At 58.7% G+C, this 15,249-nt stretch overlaps 1 protein-coding gene across 7 annotated transcripts in view; it reads right to left on the bottom strand.

Moving 5' to 3' along the window:
- Nucleotides 1-15,249, bottom strand: part of SH3TC1 (SH3 domain and tetratricopeptide repeats 1) — a 62,765-nt gene that overhangs the window by 13,733 nt on the left and 33,783 nt on the right. For 4 of the 7 annotated variants that reach the window (XR_015166070.1, XM_086407432.1, XM_086407431.1 and 1 more), the window contains exons 3-9: nt 11,102-11,229; nt 9,680-9,785; nt 8,856-9,002; nt 8,094-8,286; nt 6,582-6,658; nt 5,456-5,651; nt 2,566-2,699 (exon numbers count right to left, since the gene is read on the bottom strand). Coding sequence is in view for 6 of the 7 variants with exons in the window: in XM_086407432.1 (XP_086263558.1) it covers nt 2,566-2,699; nt 5,456-5,651; nt 6,582-6,658; nt 8,094-8,286; nt 8,856-9,002; nt 9,680-9,785; nt 11,102-11,229 (981 nt within the window). In the remaining variant the exon portion in view is untranslated. Of the gene's footprint in view, nt 1-2,565; nt 2,700-5,455; nt 5,652-6,581; nt 6,659-8,089; nt 8,287-8,855; nt 9,003-9,679; nt 9,786-11,101; nt 11,230-14,268; nt 14,362-15,249 lie in introns of those variants that run through there. The other 3 variants (XM_086407438.1, XM_086407434.1, XM_086407435.1) reach the window with 3 other exon arrangements.

A 15,249-nucleotide genomic window follows, 5' to 3' on the forward strand; every position in this document is an offset into this window, starting at 1 on the left:
AGCGGGGACACAGTCCGGCCCGGGCGGGGGGTGTCAGCCAAGAAGCCGTGTCTTCCAGGATGCACCCCCTGCCCCTGCAGGCTCCATCCCTGCTAAGAGGCGGCCTCCTCCTGCTGCCCACTCTCTGGGAGTAGGGGGTGTGTCCCCCGCTGCCGCAGGCTCGCCCCGGGGCTGGGCGGCAGAGCTGGGCTTGCACCCCCTCACCCTGCCACCGGTGCTCCCCTGCGCCCCAGTTCCCACCTCCTGGAAACGGGCTGAGTCTGACTGCCCGCCCGGCTGCCACGGAGACCATGTGAGAGAAAGCGCTGCGTAAAGACAGGGGAGTGTGAAGTGCTGCCAACTGCGCAGCGTCCGGCGGAGAGGACCCCACCTCAGCAAACGAGGCTCCCCACGCAGCTCCCTAAGCAGGGAAGAAACCGTGGGCCAGGCTGGCTGAGGGCTGATCCGCCGAGGCCTCAGTTCTCATTTGACTTGTATGCGGAGTGCGTCACGCGAAACGCTGGGCTGGGGGACTCACAAGCTGGAATCAAGATGGCCGGAAATATCAGCAACCTCAGGTATGCAGATAGTACCATTCTAATGGCAGAAAGTGAAGAGGAACTAAAGAGCCTCTTGATGAGGGTGAAAGAGGAGAGTGAAAAAGCTGGCTTAGAACTCAACATTCAAAAAACAAAGATCATAGCCTCCAGTCCAAATACTTCGTGGCAAATAGAATAGGAAAAAGTGGAAACAGTGACAGACTTTATTTTCTTGGGCTCCAAAATCACTGCAGATGGTGACTGCAGCCATGAAATTAAAAGACGCTCGCTCCTTGAAAGAAAAGCAATGGCAACCTACACAGCATATTAAAAAGCAGAGACATTAGTTTGCCAACAAAGATCGATCTAGGCAAAGCGATGGTTTTCCCAGTGGTCATGTACGGATGTGAGAGCTGGACCGTAAAGAAGGCTGAGTGCCAAAGAATTAATGCTTTTGAATTGTGGTGCTGGCGAAAATTCTTGAGAGTCCTTTGGACAGCAAGGAGATCAAACTAGTCAATCCTAAAGGAAATCAACCCTGACTATTCATTGGAAGGACTGATGATGAAGCTGGAACTCCAATACTTTGGCCACTTGATGTGAAGAGCCGACTCATTGGAAAAGACACTGATGCTGGAAAGATTGAGGGCAGGAGGAGAAGGGGACGACAGAGGATGAGATGGTTGGATGGCATCACCGACTCGATGGACGTGGGTTTGTGCAAACTCAGGGTGATAGTGAAGGAAGGGAAGCCTGGCATGCTGCAGTCCGTGGGGTGGCAAAGAGTCAGACACGACTTGGCGACTGGACAACAACAGCAAAGGAAGAGAAACCCATTAGTTTAAACCTAACGTTGGTGAGAAAATGCTTATAACATGTATCAGCAGCCAAGCAGGAAAGACACGCGTGAACACATGCTTATGTGTGTGTACATACATGTGAATATGTGCACAGTGTGGTGTGTAGGTACATGTGTGAGTGCACGTGTATTCACATGAGCGTGTGCATGTGGACACATACATGTGTGTAGGTGTGTGTGTGTGGGTGTGTCTGTGTGTACTTATGTGAGTATGCATGCGTATGTGTACGCATATCTGTGGGGATGTGTCCACACGTGTGCATTTATTTCCCTCCTGCAGGAGGAACAGATGAGCTGAAACGCTGCATCCCCAGGGCCCGGGGAGTGGCGGGTAGGCCTGTCCCGCACCGTCCCCTCTGCCCGTGACCTCCAGCTGTGGCTGCCGACACACCCCCTCTCTCTACTGTTCGTACCACAGTCCCAGGCCCTCCTGCTCCCGCAGCCCCAGCGGAGCAGACGGTCTTAGGCTGGTGCCTAGAGTCAGTGGAGAAGCAGCTCAACTGAGACCCGTCCCCGGGGCAGCTGGGAGGCTCAGGCCCCACTTTCCTGAATCTCCCAGCCCCTTATCCTGCTCCTTCTCTCTGTCTCTCCTGTTACCCCGCCACCTGCCCTGAAGGCAGTGCCAGCATCTCTCTGGCCACCTGTAAGTGTCCAGGGGCTGGCATTCAATACTTTGAATGATGGAGGAGGCGGAAGTTTCCTTAAAGGCAGCAGGGTGGAGTTGTCGCCGCAAACAGTGGATGAAGCCGGAGTCGTGCCACCCTCTGCAGAGTGGACAGTCCAGCCTCGCCGCAGAGCAGTGCAGGCGGAACAGGGCTGAGGGGTGTCAGCCGGGGGCAAGCTCTGCACCCTTCATGGCCTTTCGGGGAATGACCTAAGAAAACTGTTCTCACAGGCTGTAGGGCGCTTCCCTGTGGCTCAGACGGTAAAGAATCTGCCTGCAGTGCGAGAGACCCAAGTTCCATCCCCGGGTCAGGAAGATCCCCTGGAGGGGGAATGGCCACCCACTCCAGTGTTCTCGCCTGGAGAATCCCATGGACAGAGGGGCTGGTGGGCTGCAGTCCGTGGGGTCACAGAGTCAGACACGACTGAGTGACCAAACACACAAGGAGCAGCCCGCTGCAGGTCCTGAGAGGTCCCCGGGGCCATCCTGAGGGCAGGAGGGGCGCCCCGTGTCCCCCCACATACCCAGGCTGTATATGGTGCAGACATTCGTGCTGGACATTCTTCTCAGCAGCTGCCTGGCCTCCTCCTCAGAAAAGCATCCTTCACGGCTAAAGAAAGACCTTTCTTCTTCACTGAGAAAAATCACGTTTTCCAAGCTGGAAAAAATCAAGTGCGTGTTAGATCGCACATTTCCAAGTACACATTTCACATGGAGACCCCTTTCCCTCCCTCACTTGGCAGACAATCCCTGTCCAGTGATGAAGACATGAAGATACAAACAAGATAGATCCCGCCCTCGAGGATGCCTCATCGGGCCAGAGGCAGACACCCAGGAGCAGGCAGGGCTGTGACAGATGCAGCTGATCACAGTTTCTGGAAGGGGTGCTCCTGAGCAGCCTTCAAAACCCCACCGTAAATGCCCCTTCCCCTGTGAGGCAGGCCATGGCAGCTGCGGGCAGACTCAACCCCTCCACTCTGCAATCTCTCACAACTCCTTACACAGCCCGGTACAGAGCACACGTGTACTCAGAGAAGTCAGGCAGAGGAAAAAAGGAAGGAACAAGGGAGGGAGGGAGCGGGGGAGGCAACTTCTGCTTATAGAACTAAATTAACAGCAAAATATGAAGCTTCCACATGTACTTCGAAACTTAAGAGGGAGCTATTACGAGAAGTTAAAGAAACCCTTAGGGTAGATTACGACACGTTGGACATAATAAGCCTGTATTCCTCAAAAAAAGTCAGTGTCCTAAAGGACAAAGAGACCGAGGAACTGTCTCAGATCAAGGAGATGAGACTCGAGAGACAGACAAGTGATAATACGGGGTCTGGAATTCTCTTTGGCTAAAGAGGGGATCACCGGGAAAATCAGCAGGCTCTAAGATCTGCAGAAACAGTTCTATCAGTGTCCTGATGTGGACAATTGTGCTGCGGTCATGTGAGCGATGTCCTGGTTTCAGGAAACACACTGCATTATTTAGGGGTAAAGGAACATCGTGTATGCAACTGATTCCCAGAGAATTTAGAAGAAAAAAAATGAAGTAAAAAACAAACAGGAGAAAGTAGGCACCATAACATGTTATCATTTGGGCAAACCGGGTGAGGGATGCAGAGGAATTTACACTCTTTTCGCAACTTTTCCTTAAGCCTGAAATTACGACGAAATAAAAGAAATAAAGAATAGCCACCAGAATGTTCATTAAACAAAAGGTGGAAGGCCCAGATCTGGCACAGGAAAGGCGTTTAGAAAGTACTTGCTGAGAAAATGAGAGGTTGTCGGGGCTTCTCTGGCTGTAAATGGGACCACTGGCACGGGGCCCCGTCAACCTTCTGGGTTAAGGGAGGGCAACAGGCTGGCTCAGACCCACAGCAGGTGCAGCGCAGACCCTTGGAAGCTCAGGACACGTTCAAGTCACACGGGGCCCAGCCGTCTGTTGAGACGTTGCGGTCTCCCCAGAGACGGTGGCAACCATCTGGACCGAGGGCACCCAAGCAGTGTTTCACAGAACACCGGCTGATGCGGTTGGTCTGGAGGTCAGAGAAGTGTGAAAAACACACGTCAACAGGAGAAGGAAGAGTTTCACGCTCTGGGTGCCTTGCTCGTGCTGGGAGTTCCACCAACCAGGGCATGTGGAAAGCCCGTCGGTGCTGGTGAAGTTTGAGATGAAGCCGTGGGGGCAGCACGCTTTGGGGAATGAAGGTCTGGTTTCTACTGTCAGCATCGGAGCCCAGCCCAGCTTCAACCTGCTTCTGATGAGCGGGCGGAAGAGGCTCTGGAGCAGACAGACCCTTGAGTTAGGGAACAGAGCAACTGGTAGGACATGTGACGGCAGAGTGGCAACCGAGACTTGGTCCTGGAGGCACAGGTTTGTCTGAGGTGCCAGACAAGAATGAAATAGGATATCAGGGCTGATGGGGCGCTAGGGACAAACATCTCATGATGGACCCAGGGCAGCTGCTGGCCCAATAACAAGTCTTTTCTACACACTGACTCCTGGGTACTGACGTCTTAACAAAAGGCCAAGAACATACCTATGCCGCTGACCACTCTCTAAAGGTTGCCTCCCTCCGCCCCTGTGCTGCCCAGGGCCAGGTGGTGGGGACCTGGAGGTGACTGGACAGGCCTGGCTCAGAATTCCCCAGATGGGGTGGGGAGGCTTGCATGAGGAAGGAAGCACAGCCAGGAAGGGTGCCGCCCCCTCCCACCCCCCAGGGATGGCAGACAGGACTAGGGGCCAGCGGGCAGTCAGAGCAGTGGCCTCTGAAATGCGGGTCAGCAAGGCCTGGGGCTCAGGGGGCCTTGAAGGTCAGATCCAGAGCTTCAAAGGGCTTTATGAAGGGGAGTGGAGGGTGTACTCGGTTGAATAGTGTCCCCCCCACTCCCAAATCCATGTCTACCTGGACCCTCAGAAGGTAACCTTATTTGGAAATAAGACCTTTTTAGACAGGATTTAGTCAAGGATGCTGGTGTGAAGAGATGATCCTGGGTTATCCTTGTGAGAAGCAGGAGACAGGACTCAAGCATGAAAAGACAGAGGCGGGGTGAGGGGGGTGATGCGGCCACAGGCCCAGGGCCGCCCGGAGCCGCAGGAGCTGGGGGAGGTGGGGAGGGTCCCCCCGGGCCCCGAGGGGCAGGAACGCTGCCAGCACTGTGATTTTCACGTCTGGCCTTCAGTCCTTGTTTCAAGCCCTCGACTTTGTGCCACTGGCCCCGCAGCCCCGGGACACCCGTGCCCGTGGACACCTGTGTGTTAGGGGCAGCCCAGCCGCCCTTGGGGGAAGGGCAGGAGAGGGTCCAGACAGGAAGCAGAAGTCAGGCCCCGGGGACAGCGGGGTGGCCCTCGGCCGGGCCCAGCCCCGGGGACAGAGATGAGGGTGATGAGGAGGAGGAAGGGGCAGGCCCTCAGCCACTCACTCAGACGCCTGGCCCTGCACATTGATGAGGCTCGTCTGCACAAACCCGACCTGGCCGGAGGCCGTGTGCCGGCCCAGGCACCAGGGCAGGCCGGGCACCTGAGCGCCCAGGATCTCGATGCAGTCACCGCTTTGGAAGGTCATCTCTTCGGGCCCTGAGCCCTGGCAGTCCGCTACGGCCAAGGCCGGGCCCATGGCTGCAGGAAGGAGGCCACACATGGTCAGTGCGGGGAGGCAGGACCAGGAGGGGCCTGGGTGGGCCAACAGGTGGCCCTCAAGCACACTGTTGGTGTCCCTGGCCAGGGAGCTTTCGGCTCTGCTGAGGACTGACCGAGCGCCCGGCCAGGGTCGTGAGACTGCAGGGCTGGGTGTCCACGCGGTCCTGGGAGGTGGTGCCTTATCCCTACCCTGAGCACGAGAAACCGAGGCCTGGAGACGTTGATCAACTTGGCCCAGGGCCCACTCGGGGCAAACCCAGCGGAAAATGTTCACTTAACAGGCCCACAGGCCATGCAGACACCAGTCAGTCTGGGTCAGATCAAACGCACTGGGCCTGATGGTGGCTCAGATGGTAAAGAATCCGCCTGCAATACAGGAGACCCGGGTTCGATCCCTGTGTTGAGAAGACCCCCCTGGAGGTGGGCACGGCTACCCACTCTAGTATTCTTGCCTGGAGAATCCCATGGACAGAGGAGACTGGTGGACTACAGTTCATGGGATCACAAAGAGTCAGACACAATTGAATGACTAACACACAAAGGGGCCAGGCTGTTTTTTCGGAAGAAGACCCCCGCCCTCCCCACCCCCATGGTCTGAGGGTCCTCCGAGGGGTCTGACGCGGCACTGGCAAGAAAGCAGAGGCCTCGGAGGTGCTGGTGGAACGGGGCGTTACTCGGTAGAGGCAGAGCAACCGGGGACCCTGGCCTGGCCTCCCTGGGCGCTGTGTGAGTCTGGGCCAGCCAGTGGACCTCTCTGAGCCTCCTTATTGTCTCAGGAACTGGAGAGGATCCAAGCTACCTTTCCTGGCTTGGGGAGGACTCAGGGGAGCCAGAAGCTTCTGGAATGCAAGCGCCTGCCCGCCTCAGCCCCCTCTTCCCCAGGGGAGGAGGACCAGCAGAAGCACTTACCCATCAGCTGGACGTCCGGCGCCACGGGTCCACCCAGGGGGTCGTTGACAGAGTCCTTGGGCACCCTGAGAGCCCACCTGGAGTGGGATGAGAGGGGTTTCAGATCCGGGGCAGGTTAGAACCGTGTGCAGACCGCACAGGTCACAGCCACAGGGGCCTGAGAAAAGTCCACCGCTTACTCCTACTGCACGGACACGGCCCCCGGCACACACACACACACACACACCACCTCACACACACACACACTCACAACACATACACACACACACGCACCACCCATACACACACACACCACCTTACACACCCACACACACACCACACACACACACAGACACACACACACCACCTCACACACACATGCACACACTCACCAAACACACACCCACACACACACACACCTACCCACCCCCCCACACACACACCTCACACACCCACACACACACACATACCTGCACACTGACACACCACACACTTACACACTCACCAAACACACATACACCCACCCACACACAGACACACATACACACACACATAGCCACCACACACATACACTCACCAAACACACACACACGCACATTCATACCCACACACACATACACAGACACCACACACACACACACACACATGCACCCACCCACACACAGACACACACACACAGACACACACACACACACACAGTGTGTGGCCTACAGGCCCAGGTGCCTCCTGCCCTCCCACAGGCTGGCATCCTCACAGACCTCCCTCCAACATCTATGGACTGTCTCACTGAAAACAAGGAGATCTAGTTTCTCTCTTCACTTTGGCTGCCAGGAAGCTCAAGGCAAGTCTACGCCCACTTCAGCACATGAACAGGAGCCTGCACACTACCTGTCCCTGCCTTCCCCAGGCTTTCGCTGCTTTGGTTCTTATCTGCATAGATCCCTGATGCTGCTGCTAAGTCGTTTCAGTCGTGTCCGACTCTGTGCGACCCCAGAGATGGCAGCCCACCAGGCTCCCCAGTCCCTGGGATTCTCCAGGCAAGAACACTGGAGTGGGTTGCCATTTCCTTCTCCAATGCGTGAAAGTGGAAAGTGAAAGTGAAGTCGCTCAGTTGTGTCCGACTCTTAGCGACCCCATGGACTGCAGCCTACTAGGCTCCTCCGTCCATGGGATTTTCCAGGCAAGAGTACTGGAGCGGTGTGCCATCGCCTCATGGGCACAGGCTGTGTGGCTCCCTCAAAAGCTTTCCGGAATGAGCCAGAACATGAAGCCAGAACCCCAGGCTGCACACCCCCGGCCGTCTCATTCCAGAGCAGTCCTGCTGGGGAGGTGTCCCTGTCCTGTTGTGCCGGTGACTGCCCGAGGCCACACGCTGAAAACAGCGGAAGGCGTGGAGGCCGTGCCTGCCTGGGGCTCACACTGGTCCCCACCCACCCGCCTTGGCCCACGATCGGCCCCGGCCTGGGGCAGTTTCCACGAAGCCTGCCGGCAGCGGGACCCGCAGGAGGCAGAGAAACAAAGGTCGATACCTACTGATGGAACGGAATCAAGGGCTCCGGAGCGGACGCCGCTGCCCCCTCCGCCTCCGAGGATGTGCCGGGACTTGGGGCTGGAGAGTCCACTGCTGTGGCCGCGTCTGCCTGAGGACCCCTCGGAGGCCGCCTGAAGGGCTGGGGGCCGTTCCTCACTCTCACGTGGTGGTCAGGACACAGGACGAAGAAAGGCCCTTCAAAGCGGCAGAGGGCGGTCATGCAGGCAGCTGGACACCAGGGGCAGCACCTGCTGGGCCCCCCCCAGCCCCAGTTTCTGCACCACACAATGACTCTAGAGGCCCAGGACCAGGGCTGGGAGGCTGGACCCAGGCTGGCATCCTGCATCTGCCTGGACTTGGCCAGGAGGAGCCCGGCTCAGCCTCAGCTTCTCTGGGAGTCGACTGGGCTGTGAGGGGGCCAGGTGCATGATCCCGAGGACCCCTCCAGCTTGGATCCCACCATCACTCCCCAGCAAGTCAGGCTGCAGCTGGCCTCCTCCTGTCCTCTCTGTGGCCGGGAAGCACTGTCTGCTAACACCCTGCTCGCGGCAGCCTTGGATCTCGACTGTGAGACCCCCGGAGTACTCAGAGCAACAGCCAGCCCAGGAACTTGGGGTCGCTGGCAAAAGCCCCTTTCCTGTTATTTCTTTGGGGGCTTTCCCTGCCCAACGTCCCCTCAGTGTCCGCTCCTCCAGGGCCCTCCTGCTGCCAGGGCCCCGGGCCCTCCCGGACCAGTGGGGAGCCGCCGATGTCACGTAGCTCACCTTCCTGGACGAGGAGGCTCTCGTACGCCAGCCTCAAGGCGTCCGCGTCCACCTGGACCCGGACGGCTGTCTCCTGGTCCTCGTCGGGCTCGAGCAGCCAGAAGGCCTGGTCCATGAGCAGGTTCTCCAGGCAGTGATGAGTGAAGCCTAGGGGAGCAGACAGCCCTGGTCACCAGCGGGCTCTGGGTGTATGCAGAGACGCCCTCACGGTCCAGCGCTGGCCGAGCCCTGCACCAACCAGGGCCTGGGGACCAGCCCACTCTGCCCTTGGGGACTCACGGTACTGTCCACTACCCGAGTCGGGCCACGGGGCTGACCCTCCAGGCTGTGAGAGGACCAGCCGTGACTGTGGAGGACTTCTCTGGACTCGTTACGTCCTCTAGGACCGTCAGTCTCCTCCTCTGTGACTTGGAACAGAGTGTTCAAGGAGACCAGGACATGGCGGGTGGGCACAGCCCTGCTCTGGGGGCACAAGGCACCGTCACTCTGAGTCTCACTTCTCAGCCCTCAGGGGGGATGGAGCAGCAAGCTTCCCAAGGAGAGGCGCCTAGCCAGTCGAAGCCTTGCTTTGAACAGGAGAAGTTTTGGAAAGAAGGCACACGGGCTGAGGCTGGCGCGGCTTTCCTCTCTGTGCTCAACTAGGGAGAGCTCAGCTGCCCTGGAAGCCACGCTCAGCCCTGCCCATCGCGTCAATCCTCACCAAGGACAGGTGACCGTGGAGAGCTGTCATGAATGCACCTAGTCTTAAGGCCCAATTGGGAACATAAAGGGCTTATTGCGTGCCGGGGTCCCCAGAACCCTTTCTGGGAGGGTCACTGCTTTACCGAGAGCGTGGTAGGTGGAAAACTTCCAGATTTCTTCAAACGTCTTAAACGTCACCACCAGCCGATCCTGGTCACTGTGGATGGACAGCAGCCTGGCCGACAGCTCCTTCCAGGGAAGACACAGACGTGAGACCAGTCCCGGAGGCTTTGGGGGGTCTGCCCATCAGCAGGAACGTTTCACGGGAGTGACCTTGGCAGGGATGGGGGGGTCTGCCCATCAGCAGACATGTTTCACGGGAGTGGCCTTGGCAGGGATCGGGGTGGGGGGCGGGGGGCGGGGAAGCACAGCTGGCTCCTTCAAAGCCAAGCTGCTCCTCTCCTGCTCTCAGACCAGCTGTGGCTCCCCAGGGCCATGCCGAGCCTTCCCAGAGCTGGCAGCCTCCATGCCCCCTCCGTGACTCAAGGGCCTGCCTCACGCCCTGCACACCAATGACACCAGGGTCTCCTCCGCTCAGCTCTGCATAGCCCCAGCCTCGCCTCCCGTCCCCTCCCACAGCAGCAACTCCGACTCCAATCCTAAACCCAGTGTCCCCTCTCCTGACAACTGTCCCATGAACCCTCCTGGTGGTGCTGGGACCTTCAAAGTAGCACCAGCCGAGAATCAGGGAGCATGGGTTCGATTTCTGGTTGGGGAACCAAGATCCCACATGCCGCAGGGTAACGAAGCCTGCCAGCCGTGGGTACAAAAACACAGCTAGAGAAGCCTGCGTACCCCAGTGAAGACCCCGAACAGACGCAGAAAGGCAAACAGCACCCGCTGACGCTGCCCAGGGGAGAGGGGGCGCTATTCTCGTCTCCACTGGGATTCAGAAATGAGGCCCCACCCTTAACCAGCCACCGAGCCCTGGCATCCCAGGGGTATCACCCCCACCCCCCGCTGTCGAGCACCGTGCTGGGGGCACCCTGCTTGCCGTCCGCTGACCCTCACGGCAGCTCCGTGGGGTCACAATTCTAAGCATCCCAGTAAGTGGCTGAGGAGGCTGCATTCACAGAGGCCAGGGGGCATCAGCCAAGGCCGGGCCGGGCTGAGTGCACGGTCAGACTCGGAAAACTGAGTCCCAGAGAAGCTGAGGCTGAGCCAGGCTCCTTCTGAGCAAGTCCAGGCAGATGCAGGACTCCAGCCCGGGTCCAGCCTTCCAGCCCGGGTCTCTGTGTGGGTGCAGAAACTGGGGCTGGGGGGACCCCAGCAGGTGCTGCCCCTGTGTCCAGCCGCCTGCATGACCACCCTCTCCCGCTTTGAAGGGCCTTTCTTCGTCCTGTGTCCCGACCACCACGTGAGAGTGAGGAACGGGCCTCTCAGCCCGAAGTCTCCGGACCTCCTAGGCCCACCGCCTTCTTCTCCAAGCTGTCCTCCTCCACCCCGTTCGCAAGTGTGGATCCCGCGCCCCTTCCCCCACCCAGGACCCCAGGAGCCAGACTCACCCCGAGGGCGCGGGCCACCTCGCAGCTCTCGTTCTCCAGCAGGCGGAGCCGGCCCCGCAGGGCCTGTTGCAGGTTGGGGTCGGGCAGCCCGCTCTTCCGCCTCACCGCCAGCAGCTGCAAGGTCAGATCTGGAAGCGCGGGGCAGATCAAGGTGGGCGGAGTGCCGTGGGGTGCTCCCCTGCCCCCGCCAGCCCCCGGCCGCAAACCGGGGGAGCCGGCTTCACACCCCACGTGTACCGCCTGGGGAAACTTCGCAGGCGGCCTGTTTCCCCTGAGGCCAGTTCCTTTCCTTGTAAATGAGTCACGTGCTGCCCACAATGTACACAGACGGGAGGAAGTGGACTGTGTCATTGCCCCAGGGCAGGACAGCATCTGTCTGGCCTTCAGCAAATGGCCCCCAAGTCACCGTGACCTCCAGCTCCGATCTCTCCCCAGCCCGAGCTCCAAGGGGGCACCTGACCTCTGGGAAACACCCCGCCAGCACCCTCTGGCCCCCACCTCATCCTTTCTTCACCAGCTCCAGAAGGGCCGTAGTCCCAGGCCTGCTCGGACCAGCAACACCTGTCTCCATCACCCCCCACGTCAGCCCAGCAGCCAGCCTCACGGATCCACCTGCAAAGCCAGGCTGAACCGGGCACATGCACCCACCATGGCCCTGCCCCTTCGGTCTGCCGGGGCAGTGTCTGGGCCCCGGCCCTTGCTCCAGACGGTCCTCTGGTCCGCAGAAGCCAGAGGGTCCCCTCATGACCACGTCTGGCTTATGGCACACCCTGGCTGTCAGCCCCCTGGGCAGTGCCAGCCCCTAGAAATTTCTACAGCAATGGTCATGCCTACTCTCTATAGTGTCCCACAGCGGCCACCAGCCACACGGGCCCCTGAGCTCTTGAAATGTGGACGGTGTCATCAAGGAACCGGAGTCTTCCTTTTATTTATTATTAAAAAGCAGAGACATTACTTTGCCAACAAAAGTCCATCTAGTGAAGACTATGGTTTTTCCAGTAGTCATGTATGGATGTGAGAGTTGGACTATAAAGGAAGCTGAGCACCGAAGAACTGATGCTTTTAAACTGTGGTGTAGGAGAAGACTCCAGAGTCCCTTGGACTGCAAGGAGATCCAACCAGTCTATCCTAAAGGAAATCAGTCCTGAATATTCATTGGAAGGACTGATGCTGAAGCTGAAGCTCCAACACCTTGGCCACCTGATGTAAAGAACCGACTCATTGGAAAAGACCCTGATGCTGGGAAAGATTGAAGGCAGGAGAAGGGGATGACAGAGGATGAGATGGTTGGATGGCATCACCGACTCGATGGACATGAGTCTGAATAAACTGCAGGTGTTGGTGATGGACAGGGAGGCCTGGCGTGCTATGGTCCATGGGGTCGCAAAGAGTCGGACATGACTGAGCGACTGAACTGAACTGAACTGATGTTCAGTTTAAGCGTGCCCGCACCCGGCTACTATATTAGACAGCACAGCAGTAGTGGTTTTCCATTTCAGGAAGAATAAAATGCAAATCCTTTCCACCTTCTCAGGCACAGCCTGGAGCCACCCGCCCTTCTCCCACCCACTGTCAGCCTGGGGTCTTCTCTCTGCTGCTGTGAGACATCCAGCTGCTACTGCTAAGTCGCTTCAGTCGTGTCCGACTCTGTGCAACCCCATAGACGGCAGCCCACCAGGCCCCCCCGTCCTTGGGATTCTCCAGGCCAGAGACGTCCAGGCATCCCCCCTAACCCCACGCCACCCACCCCACCCCAGGGCCTTTGCATTCTCCATACCTTCCCCTGAGGCACTCTCCCAGACCAACGACCGCCCGGCTGGCTGCTGTAGGACCCCATCTCAGCTCAAATGGCCCCTGCCCACCCCTACCCAGTCCCCCCAAGGCTCCAAAGCTGGGGAGATAAGGGGAGGGAGGAGAGGGGAGAGAGGTGGTGGAGGGGAGAGCCCTTGGACTAAGCCTTGCACCTGCCTTGGAAATTTCCAGACCCCCCCCCACACCCCCAGCAGGAGACTCTGGGATCTGGAATCGGGCCCCTCCCCCAGCAGGAAGCCAGCCAGCTTTTCTCAACCAAGTCTCAGCGGTGACCCACCTACTCCCAGAAGAGGGTAGGGCTGCACTTTCCCATGATAGCCTGCCCCGTGGCTCAATAGCCCTGGTCATCCCGAGTGGCCACAGGTAGCACTGACCACCTGAAAGGCTGGATGACAGGTGACCATCGAGGCAGAGGTGAGCCCCCAGTTACCCTGGGGTCTCTGTGCCCCCTACCCCCACAGCTAGCACTCTGGGGCAGGGTCTCAGGATAAAGGACTCGTTACTGCCCCCCCTCCAGGCAGGACCACCTCCCAGCGTCAGCTCCTGCGGAAGTCCTGCCGTCCTGTCCTGGGAGCCGGGATGCCTCTCCGGGGGCCCTCCCCTTCACCATGCCCCCAGGGTGCCCCTCCTTGGGACTCCCTTCCCGCCTCCAGGGTGACCCTGCCTCCTCTTTTATGTGTGTGTGTGTGTGTGTGTGTGTGTGTGTGTGTGTGTGTGTGTGTGTTAGCCGCTCAGTCGTGTCTGACTCTTTGAGACCCCATGGATGGTAGCCCACCAAGGCTCCTCTGTCCATGGGATTCTCCAGGCAAGAATACTGGAGTGGGTTGCCATTTCCTTCTCCAAGGGATCTTCCCAACCCAGGATCGAACCCAGGTCTCCCACATTGCGGGCAGATTTCGTTACTGTCTGAGCTACCGGCGAGTCCTCCTCTTCGGGCAGATGCAAACAGTCCAGAGAAGGCCTTTCCAAGTGCGGGCGCACCCCAGCCTTCTGTCCCCCAGGGAAAATGCAGAGTCCCGGGCCCCACCCCAACCTTCCAGCGTCAGAACTGTCCCAGGACCTGAGCGTCTGCCTTTAACATGCCCTGCCCCCACCCGGGAGACTGATGGACAGGGAAGCCTGGTGTGCTGCAGTCCATGGGATCACAAAGAGTCGAACACCACTGAGTGACTGAACAACAGCCCTGACCCACCCCCACAGTGATCTTAAGGCAGGCGTCCGGCAGCCACATTAGAGAAGCCTCCGTTAGACATTCTTGAGCCAGGAGTCCACAGAACGGTCCAGGCTGGGGACGCCCAGTGATCCCACATTCGTGAACCTGGCACGGACTTAACCTGCTGCGTGGGGATGCCTACCTGTAGGGCAGGACCCCATCTGGCCAGGGGAGGGCCCAGCAGCCTGCTGAGAGACACCAGAGGCTAGAGCAGCGTCAGTGGCAGAGCAGAGGCCTGTGATTGAGGTGAGAACAGACAGCCCCAGCCCCGGGTGTTTCCGGAAGGCAGCGTTCACACCCTTCCCCCACGGTCACAGAGGCCAGCAGGGTCGGGAGGAGGCTGTGGGCTTCCTTTTGTGCAGTAACAAAGCACCCCACCCGAGCGGCTTCTGGAAACTGCACCGTGTTATCTGGGCTCCGAGAAGGGTCTCCCTGGAGCCAAACACGGTGTGGGCAGCCGCGGTTCCTTTCGGAGGCCCCGGGTGGAGCGTCTGTCTCCCTGCTGCCCCCGCTTCTAGAGGCACCGCTTCCCTTGGCTTTTGGCCCCTCCTCCGCCTCCAGAGCCAGCAGCGCCAGCACCGTCAGTCTCTCTTTGAGTCCCACCCCAGGGTAACCTCCCGTCTCCGGAGCTCTCAGCCCCTCTGCGAACCCTCTTTGCCACAGGAGGCAGCATGCGGGTGCAGGCTGTGGGGGGAGGATGTGGACATCAGCGCTGTTTGTTGCTCAGTCGCTCAGTCGTGTCTGACTCTCTGTGGCCCCATGGATGGCAGCACGCCAGGCCTCCCTGTCCATCACCATCTCCCAGAGCTTGCTCAAACTCATGCCCATTGTGTCGATGACGCCGTCCAACCCTCTCGTCCTCTGTTGCACTCTTCTCCTGCCTTCAATCTTTCTCAGCATCAGGGTCTTTTCCAATAAGTGGGCTCTTTGCATCAGGTGGCTAAAGTATTAGAGATTCAGCATCAGTCCTTCCAACGAATACTCAGGGTTGATTTCCTTTAGGATGGACTGGTTTGATCTCCTTTCAGTCCAAGGCACTCTCAAGAGTCTTCTCCAGCACCACAGTTTAAAAGCATCAATTCTTCAGTGCTCAGCCTTCTTTCCCTTGTGGCTCAGCTGGTAA

The sequence above is a fragment of the Bos grunniens genome, chromosome 6 (genome assembly GCF_055505025.1).
Source record: "Bos grunniens cultivar Pamir isolate PY7600 chromosome 6, Bosgru_T2T1.0, whole genome shotgun sequence".
Lineage (NCBI taxonomy): Eukaryota > Metazoa > Chordata > Mammalia > Artiodactyla > Bovidae > Bos > Bos grunniens.